Genomic DNA, 19,003 nt, shown 5'->3' with positions numbered 1-19,003 from the left:
GTTACAACCAACTTCCCAAATATATCCAGAAAAGATAACCATAGATATGTTTCTGACAAGTTGGTACAGACGGTGACTTCCATTCCTGTGTGTTACAGGTCTTATAAAAAAAAAGCTTGTAGGAGTTTGGCCAGTGTAAACAAGAATCTGACAAGATGAGGAAAAAGTTGTAAGATACGGCACCACTATGGCCCAAACATATTGAGTAGTAGCGCAAATAACATTCATTCAGCATCCGGTACAGCTCAAGTCACTTGCAGAAGTCTACATAATTCAAAAGTGACAATTGAACATACAAATTCTACGATTCTTAATAACATCCATCACAGCAACAAAACATCTGAACAGTAATGACAAAGGTCAATACTGCACTGAAGAATTTTTTTTATTCTAAAAAGGAAAGATACATACAAGTAAAGGCTACAGCTTAATTTATAGCAGCCTCAGTGTGTACTGTACTGAAGATGCTGTCATATTCAAGGCCTTTATTGTGTATCGCATAAAAAATAAATACAAAAACAGGATTAAGGTTGTTTTCCACTGAAGTGAAATCTATATCTTGTTGCACCTACTGGTGGTATTACTGTTACTTTTAATGTTAATGCTACTGAGTAATTTCTATGTGCAGTCAAGTATATGTTGTTTATCTGAGCGCATGAAAGTGACTTGAGGAAGGGCCTTTGTGTTTAAGGTTCTTTACATTGCAGTGCAGCTGTATCTTAGGATGGCAAAATAAAACATCAGGTCAACAACTATAGAAGGAAAACAGAACCAGTTACTGTCAATCCTTTGTTGATATTAGGACCAGTTGTTAACAGCATATTTCCAGTCCTGCAGTGCAAGTCTGTTGAAAGACACCTAAGTAACGTGGCGCTGTTTTACTTTTCATGCGCACTAGTAAATAGTGTATAGTCAACATTTGAATGGATTGAAGAATACGTCTGGTCAAAACGTTTGTCACTGAATTTTATTTTATTGTAGTATTACTTAACACTAGAGCAAGTCCGCTCTGGTTTTTGTGAATGTCTAGTGCTTGTTTAACAGGCATTTGGGAGAGGCGGCCTCCATCGGGTCCTAGAATTTTTTGAAAGGTCCTTTGAATGGAAGTGGCGCGGTGTGCTGAACACAGATTGTCTGAAATAGCAGTAGACGAAGTATTCAGTAGAGTTGTTTATTAAATAAATCTACTTATACCTTGCTGCTATTATTGTGTTTTTTTTATTTTTTATTTTATTTATATAATGTTATCGCTTGGACATGACCATTGGTTCATTAGGAAGGTAAGACTTTTTATTTCATATCCACAGGCAGGTGTCATGCTGCAAGCAGTTTTAAGTTATTAACACACACACACACATAGTTACACTTTGAAATAGTAGTTTTTCTGTTTATTTGTTAAATGTGGAAATTACTTATATTTATAACAAGTTTCTTACCTTGTTTTAATAAGTAGGCGATGTTGTACCCAATCGCCAGTCGTCTAAATTGGGTAAAATATGAATTAAAACAATTTCAAGAATAATTATGTTATTGATATTCGGTGTTTTGTGGCAGTCCTCTAAACACGCGTTGAGGAATAAAATAAAAATAATAAAAATGACACATCACCTAGCTACGGTACTTCAATGAGAAATAAGAGATACAACATTTATTAAGTTGTTTGTGATTATTATTATTATTATTATTTACTATAGTATTTCATCGTTAAATGTTATCAGGGTACGTGTTCTGTATAATGTAATCAAATTATATCTTATTTAAAATACATTGCTTTCTTGTTTTAAGTTTAAAAAGTTAGTTTACTTCTCAAACCCAATCCCCTGTTTTGCACCTGGCGACACTGCTACCATGATACCCTTTTTCTTTCTTCATAATCTTGGATATTTATTTCCTAGGAATTGCAGTGGTATTTTTTGCCATATGCTTTGCTGCCGGTAGCAGTATATGTGTAGCCCCACTTTTTGTTTTTCGACCGAATTCATGTTGTCGTGATAACATGCCTTCACCACAACACAAACTGAAACAGTGTAATAACAATGTCGAGAACAGGTTGGGACCATATAGGTAGTTTGCTACTGCAAGCTATTTTAAATGAAGTTTGCACATTTTCTAAACCTATAGTTCTTTGTCTTGCTAAAAAGCTGAATAGAAAATATACTGTAGCGTAATGGACAGGGTTAGGTGCAGACAGGGTGGAGGAACAGCTTGAAGACTGCAATAGCACTGGACCTGTATTGCCACAGGTGAGTGGATTTGGTTTGTTGCACATGATTTGTTCTAATACATTTATGTTTTAGGTGGTATTTTGGCGGGCAGCAGCAAGTATTGCGTGGTCAGTGTTGTTGTTACCGGCTTCCACTGCAATATTTGTACTTCTGAGCAGGGTCAGTGTCTTGCATCCCATAGAATGGATAACAGGTAAGATACTTTTAAAATGCATACCATAGTGTTTCTCTGTCCTTAACTCTGTCTGGTATGTTTTTTTTTTTAATGTAAGATAATTAAGCCCTTATTTGACACCTGGGGACATCTATCATTTAAATGTAAATGTTCAAATTAACTTTAGACACAAGTTAAAAAATATCCCTGCAAGCAAATATTTACTTATCCAATTCATCCTTGGTAATGTACTTATTCTAACTGGCTTTTCTCATGTGGTGATTTCACCTTCATGCAAACACATTTTTAATATATATATTTCTGTATGTATTTCAGGTTCACTAAACTTTTTGTGTGGTTCCTACGTTATTTTTTCTATTGTACTTCTGTGCTTGGTGGTGCTGATTATTGGTTTCTTCATTCTGGAGTTTTACACAGGTATGTTTATGAATGCAGATTGAAATATAAATATTATAAATCCTAGACATTTCATTTTGCATTAATATTGTAGCCAAAACCTGAAGCAAGTCAAACTAAGTTTGTGTTTTTGGTTGCAGTGGTGGCTTCAATACCTTGTACTCAGATTGCCCTAATAGGAAAAGTGCTTCACCCCCAGCAGTCTATTCACTCTCTGGTTCACTCTATGATGGGAATGCTGGTATCCTGGTGTGCAGCAGTGATGATAGGTGGACGATACCAGTTTCTTACCACCCCTTGCATTGCTGAGGAAAGGTACATGGATGCTTTCCACTTGCTACTTTGTTTATAATAAATTTCCAAGTTTTGGTTTCCTACAGATCTGTTGTAGTGAATTTGTCCTCTATTTAATTGGTTGGGGGAGGGAGTAGCTATCAGCAAAACAAAATAATGTAACATTTTTGCCAATGGTATACAATACATTTTTATAACTTGTAATTGGTACGGTACTTTGCTGTGGTCCAATTTAAGTTAATCGCACTCTGTAAGTCGCCTTGGATAAAGGCGTCTGCTTAATAAAAAGATAATGAGGTGATTACTGTAGGTACCAGGAAGCAGCACATTTTCTTTTTAAAAATCTGCCTATTCAGAATTGCAGTATAAAACACAAGCAAACCCTTGTAAAAGTTTTCCACAGTATTACTGCACTGCATTTTTTCTTTCCCCTATGGATTTACTGTAGTTTACCCTGGTTTGCCATATTTTAATATGCTTTACTGTAACTTGTTATTCTTTACAATGCTTACCCTCCTTTACCATGTTTTCACTAGCCATCTGTGCTTTTACTATGGTAAACGTTTATAAGGGAAGAACTAAATATCTTCCAACAGAAGAAAAATTGGATCAATATTTCTAGTAATCACTTGATTTGTTACAAATCTCAATTCTTTTGGAGTGTTGATTGAGTAATTCCTTTGTCCTGGGAATTCTTTCTAACGTGCCTCTTCTCATTCCAGTGCTACTGCTATTTCTATGTGTCTCAATGAGTACCACCTCTTCTTTCTGTTGGCTGGTGCTTTCATGGGTTACAGCTACAGTCTTCTAAATGTTGTTGGCAACATGAACTATGTGTCTTTTCCAAATATTCAGGTAAGATTTTAAATTTGTTTTCTGGGTTCTTAATTGGGCATGTTTGTCTGAAAAGTACTGAGTAGTAGTGTGTAAGTACTCTGTACCCTGTGAAGACATTACTGAAATTCTCTAACTCTTAAGCACTACATAACTATACAGAAAGACTATCCTAAGGTAGCTAATGGAATGTATGTAGCTTTTAAAAAAAAAAAAAATAAATAAAATAAAAAATCTATTTTTTTAAACTATTTTATCTGTAGCAAATGCAAGATCAGCAAACTTTTAAATGTAATTCAATTTTTTTGTGCTAACTAGCAATGTAAGTACCTACGTTTCAAGGGAACCCTGCCTCTGGTAATTAAGCACAGTGCAGTCCAGGCGTTCTATTCTGTTCGGAACTACTGCATCACTTATTTCTTCTTGGGTAAGAAACCATTTTAATATACATTTATGTTCCCTTCACATTACACTTTCTTGCCTTTAGCCGAACGCTGGGTCCTGTGGATATTTGTATCTAATTTTTTTTAAAAATTCAATTTTCACCTCCTACTGCAGTTGTTTTAAACCTAGCTTGAAATTTGTAAAGACCCAGCCAGACATGGTTAACTTTATATATAACTGAAAATTCAAACTGGTTCTAAATGTAGAGTGTGTATCTATAGGTTATATCCCCAGAGCATGGATATGTACAACAATGAGTCTTCGAAAAGACAGGTCAGTAAAATATTTAAACAGACTCCTTGATTGCTTCTCAAACCTTTGTCTAAGAGAGATTTTTATCAAGGTTGATCAATTAATTTGTCGTCTGACTGAAAACTTGAATTTATATTTTTATATTTGAAACCCATCTGTCTGTTTACTTGTATTTATAATGTACTTTGTAGGACTCTTCACTCACTGGATACCCTCACAGGCCTACTTGACTTTTCTCTTCTCTACCACCTGTGGATAAGTGGAACATTCCTCTTAGTAACATGGTACATGACGTGGCTGCTGTTTAGAATCTACACAACAGAGGTTTGAATGATTGTATTAATTAAGAAATATTTTAATCGTAGTGAAACCCCATTAAGATACAAATTATAAGGCTCTGCTAATGTGGAAACCTGTTGGCAGTGGCCATTTTTGTAATTCATCCTATAAATGAAAACTCAAGAATTCAAGGGCACCAACAACTCCTCTTCTCAATCTGATGTGGAACAGAGACTAAGTAAATAGGATGGGTGTCTATTTACTTATGGCGCATCTGCAGATGAAACTGTTATGGAGTGATGGGGATTGCTGGATCTGAATTGAATGTTTCTTTTATACCTTACACTGTGTTGTTCTTGTCTAGGTGTATTGTTTTCCAGTGCAATCCTCATTTTCAGAGGATGCACACCAGTGCCTTCCCAAAGTCTTAAGCAGCAAACAACCCCTCATTTTAAAGGTAAATGGTAATTAAATGGTCTTATTGGGTTATATCAGGTGTTCTCAAAATTGTAGGTCGGATCCCTCGTGTCGGTCTCGGGTGGAAAACGATTTGGTGTGATGCAACAAATGTCTTTTCTAATCTGAGATATAACATGTATTCAGGGTTTTTTTTTTTTTTTAATATATTTTGATCCACCACCATTTTAGATCAGTTGAATAGACTCCAATGTCTCAACTTTTGGTTACCTGATAATTGGTGGCCACATGTTGTTCAACTCCTAGACCTAAAAATAAAAAGTTGTGAGTTATAGGAATCTGAACTTCAAATTGTTATTTTTTTTCCACCTTAGCAAAATATTTATGGAAGATGTCTGTGTCTCCTTCAGTATTTAGCTTTACAGGATTTTGCATTGCTGTCTCAAAACTCTCCATCCAGAAGACAAGAAGTTTTTAGCTTGAGTCAACCTGGTATGTAGAAATGTGAGCTTTAATTATAATTCTGGGGTGTATGCTTTTCCAAATGTGTGCCAAATTCTTCTGTTAAAATATAGCTGAATGTCTTGCTTTTGGTGTTTTATTACAATGAATAGGTGGCCATCCTCACAACTGGTCAGCATTATCAGGGGAATGTTTAACTATATTGAATGACCTTACCCAGAAGCTGATTGCTTACCAGGAAGCTGTTTCGTCCAATGGAAGAATTAAGCCACAGTCTGTTGGCAGTGATAAGAGACCTTCGTCTTCTGGCAGTTCAGGTAGGGGCTTTTATTAATTTTTAATGCTAAGATGTGGTGGGGTACTAACCCAGAACATGCAAATAAAAACCTTTGTTTTAATATAGAATATAATTTTCACAAATATGAGAACACATAAGGTAGCAAGTGTGTTTAGTGAGAATGGTGTAACATCATGACATGCTCTAATGCTTTAGTATTTAAACTACACTATAAAACGTTGCCTGCAGAAACTAATTTAGTTAATTTTTTGTTTTTTTGTTCCAGCAACATCTTTAATAGAGGAACCTACAAGCTGGCAAACGCAAACACCAAGAGTTACCTTGGGTCCCAAAACCCCTGGTTCTGTGTTTCTCCGGTCCTCTGTGGCATCCCCGTTCACTCCCGATCTAGGAAGCCCTTTTGGTTCCCCTGCAATGAAACGATTGACTGGGACACTGGACCCGTCTTCTCCTTGGCATGGCTCGGTGCAAAGTCCTCATGTCATGAGAAGAGGACCCAAACTCTGGACCTCGTCTTTGGGTGCAGGTAGCGAATTTTCTTTTGCTAAACATAAGTTTCCACATTCTGACCTGAAAGGCTTTTTACTATAGTTTTAAATGTATTTATTTAGAAAGAAACAGACACAAAAAGAATTATGTGAATAGGCTACAACCTTTTCCCAAAGTTTTGTAAATGTTTTATAGAGTCTCCCTTGAATGGCAGCCCACCATCAGGACCTCCTCTGGCGCCAAGCCCGGGTGCTGGGGAACAGAAGCCCAGCATAGTCTCTTTGTGGATTCAGAACCGTCAGGAACAGGTGTGGCGTTGGAGTTCTTTTTGTAGTTCCACAGTACAGGGAGAGGATGTACCTTTTATTATTTTAATATTTTGTTTTTGCAGTCTGCTATGTTCTCAATCTTTTTGCTATCTCATATCACTCAGCATTTTTACAGTATACTAGCGATTTTTCAAGGCAGCTGACAGCATCTTTTGTCAATACATGATTAAATTCCATAGCCAATTTCTTTTTTTAACTCCTAACAATGTTGGAGTTTATTTAAAGTAAATCCCCAAAACTCAGTTATTGTATTTCAGAATCCCATAGCCAGGAGGCAAAATGATTAGAAAACTTTTTTTTTTTGGTCTTCCTTGTATATTTTTTGTTCCTATTTCCATCTTTTTTTTTTTTTTTTTTTTTAAATGTATTTCATTCAGGTTAAAAATGTCCTGGCTAAACGGGTGCTGATAATGTATTTATTTAATAAGGTAAGGTAAAATGCATGCTTTGTGATACAATTTCTGCATGGGTCTGCAAGCTGCTGTGAACTAATCTGGAAGCACAACTTTTAATTCTTTCCACTTTACAAACTGCTTCAAGAATTAATATATGTATGTTTTCCTTGTAAGCTGGTCTGTTCTCATAAGCAGCCATATTATACTGCTGAAAGCTGCTCTGTAGGACATTTCAGTGCCTACCAAGTAATGCCTGAACTAAAGCTTAAATGCATTTCAGATTCTTCCAGCTTTTTAAACACTTCTTCTGTTCAGACTGTAGCCTGCAGCCACAGTTTGGTGGCTTTGGAATGTATTTTCTTGTACTTTGGCTTCATCTTATATTTTTGGAAGGTGCTTCACTGTGGGCTCAGTACAGTACTATGGCATAATAAAGCAAAATAATCTGTTCCCTGTATTAAACAAAGCCTGTCGGCTTGCAATAATGTATTTCAAACCATTTTGTTGGAGTCATTTGTTAATTGTTTTAAATCTAAATGCATTTTGTGTTAATTTTTCAGCTTCCAGAAGCCTCTAGCCAAGCACTTTTTGCTGAGAGTCAAGCACACATTTGGGCACTTGAAGGTATGCAATATTCAAAGGGCCTGTTGCATAGACAGATTGCATAAATGATCTCAAATAGAAATAATATACCATTAAGAACAAAGGTTAAGTGGTTTAAAAATGACAATAGTGGGTGTTTTTTTTTTTAAATATATTGATGAATTGTATACATTTTTCTTGCAGGTCTGTCTCATTTGGTAGCAGCGTCCTATACAGAAGACAGATTTGGGGTTGTTCAGACTACACTTCCTGATATTCTTGGTACTATGCTTACTTTACAGGAGGTAAGAATTTATTCAATTGGAGAAAAAAGTCTAGTTTAAATTATGCATTGGGGGGGAAGAGGGGGAGGGGGGGGAAGGCAAACAAGCTTTCATTGGTTACAGTACACTTAAAACACACACACACACACTCAAATAGAATACCTTTAATAGATAATTAAGAAAAATAAAGTGAGGAAAATACAGAAATTATGAATTTATGAAGTATAGGTGAAAATATTACTGCGTATTACCTTTCAGTTCAGGCTGTGAACGACTGATGTAGTGGCTGCTAGAGGGCGGTGTTGAAATAATAGTAACACTTTAAGAGTGACATTTAGGGTTAGGGGTTAAAGGGTACGTAGGGATCTTTTATTGTTACATGTTCCCATATGTTGCTACAACTGTTTATGTAAGGTTGTGTGTTTAATTTTTACGTTTTGACCACTTTTTTTTTTTTTTTTTAATTTAAATTGCATTCCCTGCCACAAGATGTCTTTCCATGTACCCAAATGGATCTCTCAAAACTAAATTTCCCATCATCCTCCTCCTCACTGGAAAATCCATTTCCGTTGCATATGAGGGAATGCAATTTAAATGTTTAAAAAAGTGTTCAATGTAAAAAAAAATAATAATAATTAAAACACACACACCTTACGTAAACAGTTTAACACATGGGGACATGTAACACAATAAAATAAAAAGGTCCATATGTACCCTTTTAAGTTTAGGAGATGGGTGTAAGTCGCATGGACAAATAAATGGAGTAAGATGACGTTTAGTTCAGTTAAAAAGGTCTTAAAAAAAAAAAAAAAAAAAAAAGATATAGTTTGCCAAAGAGATCCCTAAGGATGGTTGTTTTTTGTTTGGGTGCTTTTAAAAAACAAAAAACAAACCAAAAAAAAAAAAAAACATGCTGCATGAGTGTCACAAGCCATGGATGGATGGAACTGAATTATGTTTTTAATATATTAATATAATAAAGATCAAGGATGAGAAATTTGGTAGAATTGTTTTTGAGTGTGTGAGTTAAGCGTACCCTACCCTTCATTTTCATTCAGTGGGGTTTCAATGTATTTTTCTTCCTTGTAACTTTAAATTTTCATGGTTGGTTATTTTTTTGTACAGGCAGTAGATAAACATTTCAAGTTACCTCATGCCTCCAGTAAACCAGCAAGAACTTCGGGCAGCCTGGTTGACACTTCCTACAAAACCCTAAGGTTTGCTCTGAGGACATCTCTGAAAACTGCCATCTACAGGATAACTACCACCTTTGGAGAACATTTAAAGTAAAAACCTTTTGGGAGATTGGAATGATGTGGTGGTCAAAAAAAAAAGTGCATCCTCTTTATTTCAAGTTTCTGCCTTCCCTGCAGAAAAGATCATATTGATAACTTTCTGCACCTTTCTGATTTCTATTAATTTTCTCTAGTTATTTTAGACTATTGTTCTAATATTTTTCTATTAATTTCACAATTTAAGCCTTGTACTACTTAGATTTTACTTGGTGTTTAATTACTCGAGGCAGAAACACGAATCCGCTTCTAGCTGCAGTAGAGTTGACAAGCGTAATGTTGTGTGCTAATGGGTAGAAGAGACCACATTGAATTAAGTTGCAATTTTTGAGGTTTAAAAAATATACAGTGCTGAGAAAGTTTGTGAACCCCTTAGGATTTTTACGTATTTCAAACCTAAAATGTTATTAGATCTTAATCTAAGTCCTAATAATAGATACAGATAACCTGATTAAACATGACACAAATACATGGTACTTGTTCAACATTTGTTTATCCACAAATGATTCAGCATTCAATATCCACGTATGAAAGTATGTAAACCTTTAGATTCAGTAACTGGTGGCACCCCCTTGAGCAGCAATGACTTCAACTAAGCGTTTCCTGTAACTGTTGGTCAGTCTCGCATTGGTTTTGAGGAATTTTGGCCCATTTCTCCTTATAGAACTGCTTCAACTCGGTGACATTTGAGGGCTTCCTTGCATGGACAGCTCGCTTCAGGTCCTGCCACAACATTTCGATGAGGTTTAGGTCCAGACTTTGACCAGACCATCTAAAACGAGGAATTTCTTCTTCTGCAGCCATTCTTTTGTAGATCTGCTTGTATGTTTAGGATCTTTGTCTTGCTGCATGACCCACTTTCAGTTCAGCTTCAGTTCACGGACGGATGGCCTGACATTCTCCTCTAGAATCTTTGTCAATGATGGCAAGCTGTCCAGGTCCTGAGGCAGCAAAGCAGCCCCAAACTATCACACTCCCTCCATCATACTTGATGGATATTCTGTTCGAACATGGTGTTTGATTTTCGTCAAACATAACGTTTCTCATTGAGGCCAGAAAGTTCTACCTTTGACTCATCTGCCCAGAGAACGTTATTCCAAAAGTCTTGTGGATCATCTATGTCAGGGGTGGCCAACCCATGTCTCGCGAGCCTCATGTGGCTCTTTCGCGGTGCAAATGTTTTCATAAGATTATCCTGAACTGTCAGAACCACAGTGCGTTCTTCATTTTGCTTATCTGGCAGATATATTGTTTCATTTGGATAAACTCAATGTGAATCTCGGGGGGGCTGGGGGGGGCTGTTGCCTGATCTTGTGCAAAGTGTGTTGCAAAAGGGAGAACTGACACTTTCCTTCAATAGTAAAAGTGAACTCAAATAAACATGCGGCAGACGCACTACAGTGGAGCACACTCAGATACTGAGAGTTCAACAGAGTTTTGCTAAAAGATTTCAAGATCTTCAGCTGAAAAGACCTCAGATTAGATTTCTGGTTGACCCTTTCACAGCTGAAGCAGATTGTTTGAAATCGTCGTTAGTCACCGATGAAGCAGCTTCCCAACTAGATATAACTGAACTTTGGGAAGATTACAGATTGAAGTCTGTTCTGAAAGAAGGAACCCTCCAGTTTTGGAACACTGTGCCAAAGGAGAAATACCCCAATATCAGGCATGCTGCCCGCCAACTGATTTCGGTGTTTGGTTCAACCTACCTTTGTGGGTCAGTTTTTTCTACCCTCAAACACGTTAAGTCTAGGCACAGATCTGTTCTGACTGACGCGCACTTAAACAAATTGTTGCTTTTGTGCACAACTGAATACAAGCCAAACTTAAAGAAAATAGTAGAAAGTCAGACGTCTCACTGAGTCAAAATTCTGCCTGTGCTTAGAAGTTATTGCCATTATTATTATTATTATTGTTATTGATTTGTATACTGTTAAACTTGCTGTGGACTCTTATTACACACGTGGTACATATTTGTTGTTGAATTCACTCTACTGCACTTAGTATGACAAGAAATACATACTACTATTACCAATATATTTTTGTTATATATTTAGCAATATACTATTGCTAGAAAAGGCAGTTACCCCATTAAGTGTTTTTTTTTTTTTAAATGTACCCATTAAAAAGTGTCTATTTAATATTGATCAACGTTTAAAAAAAAAAAAAAAAAAAAAAAAAAAAAATGTTGTTTACATTAGCCAAGACGAGAGTGGCCTGCAGATCCTTGGATGTTACTCTAGGGTTCTTTGTGACTTCCTTGATGATTTTCCTGGGTAGAGTGACTGTGGTCTTGCGTTTTCTCCATTTGTCTGACAGTGGAGCCCCAAATCCTTAGAAATGGTTTTGTGACCCTTTTTAGACTGAGTATCAATAGCTATTTTTCTGAGATCCTCAGAGATTTCTTTTGATTGTGGCATGATGCGTTTCCACACACCTGTATGGTGAAGACCAAACTCACAAAGTTTCTGATCTTTATATAAGGTGGGGCCTCCCAAACTCACCCCTGAAGATCTACCTAATTATTTAAACACCTGATTCTAATTATCCCCTTAATTGAACCAGGGGTTCACTTACTTTTTTGCACATACCTTGAATCTTAATTACTCAGTGTTTGTCTAATTCATACATCATTTTGTTTCAAAAGACATGGAATCGGTTAATATAAACCTTATTGGATATTAATTCAAGAAGGCTATCATGGTAAAACTATGGAATTTCCATTATTATCAATGGGGTTCACAAAATTATTCTCGGCACTGTACTTGCTGTAAAGCTCAGCCAGAATGCATAACTATTTTTTTTATTTTTTTTTCCCCTCATTTATAATTATAATTGTAGTAATTCTGTTTTTCCCTTAACAGTGCTGTTCAAGTGTCGACGGATCATCGAAAAAGACTCCAGCAGTTTTTGGAATATAAAGAATGAAGACATTCCCTTTACCTTTTTATTAATGCAGCTGCAACTGATTTTCAAAACACCAGAGTTGCTTGAACTGTTTTTCACATGCATGTATAATAATGTAAATCTTTCTGTGTGTATAATAATCTAAATATTTCTAGCAAGTTTACCGTAGTTTTGTGTAACCAAAGGCAAAATAAAGTGTGTTCTGCAGAAAAGCAGCCAAAGATCCACATTGTGACAGTTTACTAGAAATACCATGTACTGTAGATTTGTTTTGTGTATTCTTATAGTAAAAAGAACAGTATTAGAAATCAGTGCATTTATAAAATTATATATATATAAAAAATTTTTATTTGTTTTAATGGCAAACCAACCAGTTGGTACTCTGGTTTCCTTGCAGCTGAACTGTTCCTCTTTTGTAAGGTATTATATATAATTAAACGTTCCTCTGTGCCTCTGGCAATGCAGCAACACCAGTTCAGATTAGAAATCCAACAAACAGAAAAACCTGAAACGGAAAAATCCATCCAACATAATTTAAAAACAAATCAAAAGATAATTGTTTTGAACATTTAACGTGGCCAGGAATGTTTCATTTTGTGACATACCCCTGACTCTTGGGATGCTGTTATTGAATTACGCCAAGAGGATGGAGAGGGTAGTTGTTTATTTCTGTGCTATTTCACAATGCAGTGGGATGACAGATATATTTTTGATGGAAGTCTGGCAGCTAGTAGGGTAAACTGCTACATTTTATAACAACTGAGCCCTCTAGGAAAACAACGGACCAAGTCAAAAAAAAATAAATTAAATTAAGAAAAAAAATGGTTTCCTTGACTGAGCCAAGCTAGCTTTATTTGTGCAACTGAAAAACTCAGCTTGCAGTGATTACATAGGGATCAATACAGATAAATGATTTTTTTTTTTTTTTTTTAAACAAAATATGACTTGGTTTTTAATCAATCCACCACTTTATTTGTTGAGTATTTTACAGTACCAGGGAATGCACCTGGTTTGCATCAACGTCTTTTTTATGGGGAATCCTTGGATAGCTATAGATGCAGTATAGGAAGATTTAAAACGCCCTGCTTAATCACCTAGCCACTGGTTATAATAAGTTTAAATATCCCTTGAGTTATTTAAAAGGTCTGAAATAAAGGCATGCATGTGCTAAAATAATATTTCCATTTACCAGCAGGGGGCAGAGGGCACAGTAGCGTGATATGCACACAGGTTTGTGAAATGTACAGAATCCTGAGATTTGAATACTTGTAATTCTGTAGGTTATTGGTTGTGGTGTTTAGTCACTGTATAAAGAAATAATGTGCATATTGATGTTTTTGTTTGTTTTTTTTTCATAGTGTTTAATAGAATGTTTTGTTTTCTGTGTTTTATAACCACTAGAAAGGGTCATATCTGAAATGAGTGTAATCTACAGTATATATATATATATATATGCAGATTAATGCTTTAATCTGATAGCCGCGTAGTCTTTGTTCAAGACTGAATAGATTCAATTATTTTAACCTGTCTGCATATAACATGTAATAACTCCGGCGGAACGACTGCAGGAGTAACCCTGGTCACAGTACTATCATTCAAGCTATATGGTCCAGTCTTTTGTAAACCAATTCGCAGTAAGTGATCAACTACAATGTGCGGTTTAATTTAGTAGTTTATCAAGACTGTTAACTGCCCTGCCTTGAACTAATTTCATTTACGTCGAATTGCACTATAGTTTCATTTTAAATTAGTCGTTTATTCAATAATTATTCCCACGCACGCATCGACCACGTCTTCTACCCCTACTTTTATTAATTAATATGTACATGTCAATGTGCCGAAGACAAAGCCCATAGTTGGGATGCCAGATTTACTTAGTTTATTTCCCTATCCCCGCCTCTGATGTGCCATGATTTGCACACAAGTTCTATATTGTAAAATCTGAGGTCCCAATGGCTGGTGCCACTGTCTTTCATTCTCGAACTCGTAGCAGCTGTTCCAAAGTGATGCTCTGTAATATCCCCACCGTTCTGGAGGCGGGGAAGATGCTTTAGGTAAACACGCACACATTTTTTTTCACGTTTCTTGATGGCTGAAGAAACAGTACACAGTAGCGCTGTGTCCTATCAATTGCATTCACTTATTTCTTTCAAATCTGACCCAAGGTAAGTTCTGTGTAGGGGAAAAAAAAAACTAAATATGTGCGGTATATGCACAGTGCCATGTTATAAATGTAAATATATTGTAAATAATTGTGAAATTAGTTCTATTTCATGTGTCCTTCTGTAATATGTGTGAGTACTTGGTTTTTTTTTTTTTTTTTTTTTTTCAGTAGTATCTGCATAGATTTAATATAAAGTATATATATATATATATATATATATATATATATATATATTATATAGATATATATATATTACATTTGTATTGAGGAGTATTTGACTGCACTGTTTCTTTTGGATTATATAATTTTTAGCTGCGTATGGATAATATAAATATGCATAATATATGTGATGTGTCTTAAATGGTTTATACTTGTAAAATGAAATGCATGCTCTAACTTGTCATTTGGTTGGTAAGCATAAGACTACATACGGTACATATATGTGGAACATTGTTTATTATTGCGCACAATAATTAATGCATTTTAATGTATTTTTAAACCTATAGGTAGAGTGCACATCTGGACAGTTTAAAGTAAAGGAAAATGCATTCCGCTAAAACTGAAATTCAGATGCAGAAATCTACTACGTTTTTTGGAATGGTCAATAATCACCAAATACCTGCTGCCGCGGATCTATCCGGAATGACTTTTTCCATGTACAGCAGTAAATCCCCAAGTTCTGCAAAGAGAACTGGCAGTAATGACAGCTGTGTTGCTGAACCCAAGAGAAGCTCTCCTGATAACGCAAGTCAATTGCAAGAACTGAGTCCTAAAAGATACTCGCGTGCGTTAGATGGGTTTCCTGCAATTGAGAAGCTGCAAGGACACCAATCGAACAAAAAGCCCAGAGAATGTTTCCAACAAGATTCTGCAAAAGGTGAGTGCCGTTTTCTATTTAAAAAAAAAATAACTCAATCAAATAATGAGCCTCCACTTCTGACATGAGAGTTGAGAAATCCTCACCCCAATGCCGATTCGTTTGAATGTATGTACCAGTTCACCCCATGAGGATAGTAATGTCAGATGAGACTTGTCATACTGCCTACAACATGAATGGTACATTTACAAGATGGGTCTGTGTCCCATTTGGAAAACTACTTTTTTTTTTTGTGTGCATATATGCATTTTACATTTGTTTTTCAGGCTTATCAAAACTTGGTATTTGAAGGTTCTCTTTGGTTAGTGGTATTTCAATGCAGACTAAGACTTTGTTTTTGTCCTTCTATACTCCCTTGGAGATTGCTACTACCTTGGTGTATTCAAACGTCTTACAGAATACAAATAAACTCTGACATACCAATACAGGTCAACTTGTGTCCCACCGTAGAAATTGCATATAAGACACTACATGAGGTTGTGAAGTGGATGCATTATTAATACTTTTTAACACACTGAAAGAAGCAGTCCCACCCCCCCAAGCACACACTTTTATTTATTTATTGATTTTTTAATAGTAACATAATTTTAAGGAAGTTATGGGTTTGTCATACAGTTAGCGTATGGGATATGGTTTTTCTAAGCACTGCAATGTTTTGTGTCACACATAAACAAATGAAAACCTGCTGATATTTCTAGAAATAAGCAGGACAAACATGAATCTGTGTAGTATTATTATTATTATTATTGTTATTATTATTATTATTATTATTATTATTATTATTATTATTATTATTATTCTTTATAAAAAGGGATTGTACTGGAACAATATCTCAGTGACTCTGTCCCTAACCCTTCTGCATGTACAGTGATGGCTTGTCTCCCTCTGCTGTTCTTGGATGCCAGCATTCATAAGTAGTATGTGTTGGGTAACTGCTGAAGCACACAGTGGTCGGAGTGGGAAATCAGCCAAACTGTTTTTCCTTGCCTACTCTAAAACAAGGATTATTGTTTCTTGTAAATCCCAAGATATCAAGTGTTGTATATCATGTTTGTTTGAATAGGTAATGAGAGATTATTATTATTATTATTATTATTATTATTATTATTATTATTATTATTATTATTATTATTATTTCGTTTTAGTATTTTTAGCAACGATACTTTGTGTGACATGACAGGTAATTGTGATACGGACAGATTCGTTCAATTATGAAAAGTTATGTATTTAGAAAGTCAGTTTGACTTGCAATTGTGTACTCCAGTCACCCTCTCCATGATGATATAGCAGTTTACCTACTTCAATCAATCAATCTTTATTTTATATAGCGCCTTTCATAGTGGACCACCATCACAAAGCACTTTACAAGATAGTGAGGCTAAATAAAAGGCTAGGATGTGAATTCTCTACATTGTGGATGCGTGTGTCAAGCAGAATCATAGTGAAAAAACTGAAATAGCAATTTAGGCAACAGCTTATAACAGATTCCAGGCTTAGAGAGCATTCAAAGCAAAAGAGAACAAGTGGGTCTTGAGAGCTGATTTGAAGTGAGCGATTGTGGGAACTGCACGCACTAAAACTGGGAGAGAGATCCAGAGAGTCGGGGCCATGAAGCTAAAAGAGCTCACCCCGAGTGTGGTGCGCTTTTGCTTGGGTATAACCAGCAGATTTGAGTCAGAGGACCTCAGCTTGCAGGCAGGGACATAGTGGGTCAGCAGGTTGGAGAGATACTCTGGATCTGTGTGATGGAGGGCGTTGTAGTTGCAGAAGGTTATTATTTTAATCCATGATAAAATTGTTGCGTATATATAAATGAGAATTGTACACATTTATTGTTTGTATACCTGGTATACAATCTTGGAAAAATATAAAGTAGCATGCTGAGAAGTTTGGTTTTTGATCCATGTCACCATTTTTTTTTTCAGTCTTGTGTCCTCTTTTGTAAAAAAAAAAAAAAAAAATCCTAGATTTGGAGACTGAAATGCAAGTTCAGTGTCCTATTGTTTAAAGATGAGAGGGTTTACAACGTTTACTAACAACATTCTTTTTAATAAAATATTCCAACAATATATTTACCTAGTACTGCCTAATTTTAAAGACCCTTTTCATGTATGAGCATATTATTTTTAATCTACTGTATATAATTATTTCAGATGCAATGCTTAGCTCCTAATGATGTCTCAGTACAGGCGTGAGTGTTATTGGTTTAACTAATTTCACATTGCAAACTACTGTGGCATGGGGTTGCCAAACACGTTGAATTAAGATAAACAAAAAAAAAAAAAAAAAAAAAACATTAATTAACATTAATACATTTAAAATACAACCAAGCAAGTCCTTTGTCTTTTTATAGTGTAGCATTTTAGTCTTGGTAAAATAAGAAAATCCACAAATGTCTAGTAAATCTGTTAATGGAGCATTTGCTATTTTGTTATCTGACTTTCACATTAACAAAAAGCGAAATATTTGCTGGCAGTGAGTCAGCCACTGGTATAGTGTAGTGCATGAACAGTGTAATGTTGTTATAGCCTTAACTGAATCCTTTTTTTCTATTTTTTTTAATGTTGGCCAAGCACAAATTGAAGGGGAAAGATCCCATTTTTTGTTAAGTAGTTTGAAAATCAATTGCTCTATTATTATTTTTTTTTATAGTAAGCAGCCCCCCCTTTTTTCTGTATCATATTCTGCATTCTCTGTCCTCTCATAGTGTAGGATTGTGAACTCGTGTGCCACTAGTTATACATGTAAACTGATTCTTTACTTCTTTTTCACATACTGAAAGTTATAATGAAAGGCAAATGCAGATGTGTAAATAATAGCAGTTGTGTGTTTTTGAAGCATTGGCACACGATTTGGAAGTACACAATAAAAATAAATAAATAAAAAAAAAATATATAAATATATATATATAATATATATATATATATATATATATATATATATATATATATATATAAATTGTTTTTAATGTAAACATTTTTGTTTTTAATGTTACATTTTTGTTTTTGTTTGATATAGCCCTTTTTTATTCAGCATACTGTCACTATCTACATTACAAAGTTTTATGCAAAATATGGGAAACGATATCTATTTTTATTTCTAAAAATAAATCTCCTTTTAATTAGCAGTAACGTGCTAGCCGCAGGCTGTGGGTGGTAATTAACCCCAGATTCTAAATCATAATTAAATAAAATAGACTTTCGTATTATCAGTAACAGATACATTTTGTCAGATAGCACTCTTCTGTGGCTTTTTTGTAGGGACAACTTAAAACATACCCAAATAAAAAACATACCCATAATTATACCTAAACCATTTTGCAAACTATAGTGCGGTATTTATTTGGACAAGACCAACATTAAAAAAAATTAAAAAAAAATAATTTGGTTTTCGACAATCATGCCTTGTTTGCAATCATATATAAGAGGTAACATTTGGTAATGTAAATAGTAAAACAAAATAGTAGGCAACAGTTTTATTACACAGTATAGATTATTATCATTTAAACACAGGCATGTTTGAGTGATAATACTGAGTCAGTGGAACAGACTTACTAAACTTGTGCTCCACTACAAAGGTATTATAAACAAAATGGTATATAATCGTAG

The 19,003-nt window shown here is 35.1% G+C and overlaps 1 protein-coding gene across 2 annotated transcripts; it reads left to right on the top strand.

The window, feature by feature from the left end:
* Positions 1–781: 781 nt before the first annotated feature.
* On the top strand, positions 782–13,648 carry LOC121330498 (nucleoporin NDC1-like). Of its 2 annotated transcripts, XM_041277051.1 has the most exons (18): positions 784–1,280; positions 2,298–2,418; positions 2,716–2,817; positions 2,937–3,111; positions 3,813–3,945; positions 4,243–4,351; positions 4,590–4,641; positions 4,812–4,944; positions 5,264–5,356; positions 5,727–5,808; positions 5,931–6,095; positions 6,342–6,602; positions 6,761–6,873; positions 7,272–7,322; positions 7,850–7,913; positions 8,076–8,176; positions 9,281–9,441; positions 12,312–13,648. In XM_041277051.1, the coding sequence occupies exons 1-18, from the start codon at positions 1,242–1,244 to the stop codon at positions 12,373–12,375; spliced, it is 2,019 nt and encodes a 672-aa protein (XP_041132985.1). In that variant the 5' UTR covers positions 784–1,241; the 3' UTR covers positions 12,376–13,648. The 2 variants fall into 2 exon arrangements, with proteins under 2 accessions (XP_041132986.1, XP_041132985.1); XM_041277052.1 differs by lacking the exon at positions 7,272–7,322 and having other exon boundaries at positions 782–1,280.
* The last annotated feature ends 5,355 nt before the right edge of the window (positions 13,649–19,003 follow it).

Source organism: Polyodon spathula, chromosome 18 (genome assembly GCF_017654505.1).
Source record: "Polyodon spathula isolate WHYD16114869_AA chromosome 18, ASM1765450v1, whole genome shotgun sequence".
Lineage (NCBI taxonomy): Eukaryota > Metazoa > Chordata > Actinopteri > Acipenseriformes > Polyodontidae > Polyodon > Polyodon spathula.
Note: the sequence above shows the minus strand (reverse complement) of the source record. Positions and strands in the feature narration are given on the sequence as shown.